Source organism: Pundamilia nyererei, unplaced genomic scaffold, assembly GCF_000239375.1.
Source record: "Pundamilia nyererei isolate P.nyererei 1_Seehausen unplaced genomic scaffold, PunNye1.0 scaffold00050, whole genome shotgun sequence".
Lineage (NCBI taxonomy): Eukaryota > Metazoa > Chordata > Actinopteri > Cichliformes > Cichlidae > Pundamilia > Pundamilia nyererei.
This window is the reverse complement of record NW_005187451.1, coordinates 1,827,558-1,829,485: the sequence shown is the minus strand read 5'-3', so window position 1 is coordinate 1,829,485 and position 1,928 is coordinate 1,827,558. Positions and strand designations below refer to the sequence as shown.

The window sequence follows — 1,928 nt, the reverse complement described above, 5'->3', positions numbered from 1 at the left end:
TTAGCCAAATCATTCACCCGAATCAGGTCTTTCCCCCCCTTCTTGACTCAAAGTGGGACATTGAGCAGATTTCATAAGAGTACAGCAGCAACCACAGGATAGAAAGCTCAGGGAGACAGGGAGGTTTTGGGAGTCTGACGCCTCCTGGTGGACATTAGTGAACACAGCCTGTTCATCATGTTTTTCCACTTGTGTTTGTCATGTGAGGTTCAAGTCTCGTGTGACCTTCAGCTGCCAAGAGTATCTGCAATAAACACCTGCAGGTTTGACATCTGAGAACCCGACCCGATGGCTCCCAGCCCAGCGTGTAAGATAACAGCCTTGATGTCTGAGTCACCATTACAGTATCTAGCCTGTCTGCACATATGAGTTTTAACCAATAAAAATTAATGACTTTAAATGGATTCAGTTCAGTAAAATACTCTGTTTCCTCCGTTTCCCTCAGTTTAATCTTAAGGTTTATATGACTTAAAAAAAATGCTGCAGCCCATTATCATCAGCATCAGAAAGAGTTGAGAATCACTTTAATGTAAGAACATACTGAGATTTACAGGTGAAAAGAAAGAAACCGTACTAATTTTAGATCATTTGGAACAGAAAAGAACAAAGGAAGCATCCTGGAATGATTCAGATTTAAAAAAAAAAAGAGACATTAACACAAACAGACCTCTTAATACTGTGCTCTGATAAAATGTCTGAAAACTTTTCAGAAGGAGCAGAACGCCCTGGCGCAACAGGCTTCCTGGTTAAACCTACAGTATGCAGCTAAAATAGATTACAGTACTTAAATATAAAAATAGACTCTGGATTTGATTGCTCGTTTTCCGTTCTCCAATGCAGTCTTCGAGATGGACGGATGCATCCATTCGCCGTGTCCGCAGGTCCCTCAGTGGCACATCCGAGAGGTCATCTCTTTCTGTGGCAGACACAAACAAACAGCACACAGCTGAGCGAACCTTTCCAAAGCCAGTTCCTCACTGATCACATGACAGCACACTGCTGTGGGCAACATACAGGTGGGAAACAAAGAGTAAGCAGTCCAAGCTTTTGGTCAACACACACACACACACACACACACACGCACACACACACCTGACAGAGTGAGCACTCGTCTTTGACAGTTAACAGTAAAATAAATTTGGGTTTCAGAATAATGGAAAGACAAAAAAAAATCTGTTCTAAAACAAACAAACTGCAAAGACTCATTTTTTGAGTCCTGCATTTCTCTGGCGTGCTCATACATGGGTCTTAACTATTGTAGTTTTCCACTCATCGCATTAAGCTGCAGCAATCTGCAGCTTGTACACAGGACATTTTGTTGCAGCCTAAAAACCAGTGACCTAAATCCCTGGGCCACTGAGGCATCACATGACTGCAGTTTTCATTAGCTACACTAAACAAAGGACACAGTTTACCCACAGCTTCATTTTTAAACTCACATCTTCTCATCTATAGTTATCAAGTTATGCATCACCCATTAAGCAACATCATGCTGAAATACAGAGAAGCCACAAGATTTTGGGGAAGTTTAGAAACAGTCTTGCACTTACACGATTTGACCACTAGGGGTGCCAACTCTAATTTCCTAAATCAAACGATATGCTAGACTGATCTGATAATGTAGTAATCGGGTTCTTTGTTGTACTTCTCAAAAGATAATTTAAAGGAAATGTGATAGTCTGTTTACCTGGGTTGCCAAACATGAGGCCCGGGGCCAGAAACAGCCAGTCAAATGCTCCAATATGGCCCGCTAGTCCTATACATTTATTTCTGACAATTTAAGCCCTAAAAGTCATGCTTACAGATTTCTTTCATTCCTTTTCACTTATTAGGGAAAGTATAGTGAGTTTGTTATATCTCTTCTTTTTCACCATACTTAGAAAATGTGAGCCACAATCTTTGTTCTGAAGGTGGTTTGTTCTGGGGTG

General features: G+C 41.1%; 1 protein-coding gene across 2 annotated transcripts in view; it reads right to left on the bottom strand.

Moving 5' to 3' along the window:
• Positions 1 to 495: 495 nt before the first annotated feature.
• The window catches only part of mob3a (MOB kinase activator 3A), a 5,314-nt gene continuing 3,881 nt past the window's right edge, over positions 496 to 1,928 (bottom strand). For both annotated transcript variants that reach the window (XM_005733141.1, XM_005733142.1), the window contains exon 4: positions 496 to 916. In XM_005733141.1, coding sequence (XP_005733198.1) covers positions 887 to 916 — 30 coding nt within the window. In that variant the 3' untranslated portion in view covers positions 496 to 886. The remainder of the gene's footprint in view (positions 917 to 1,928) is intronic.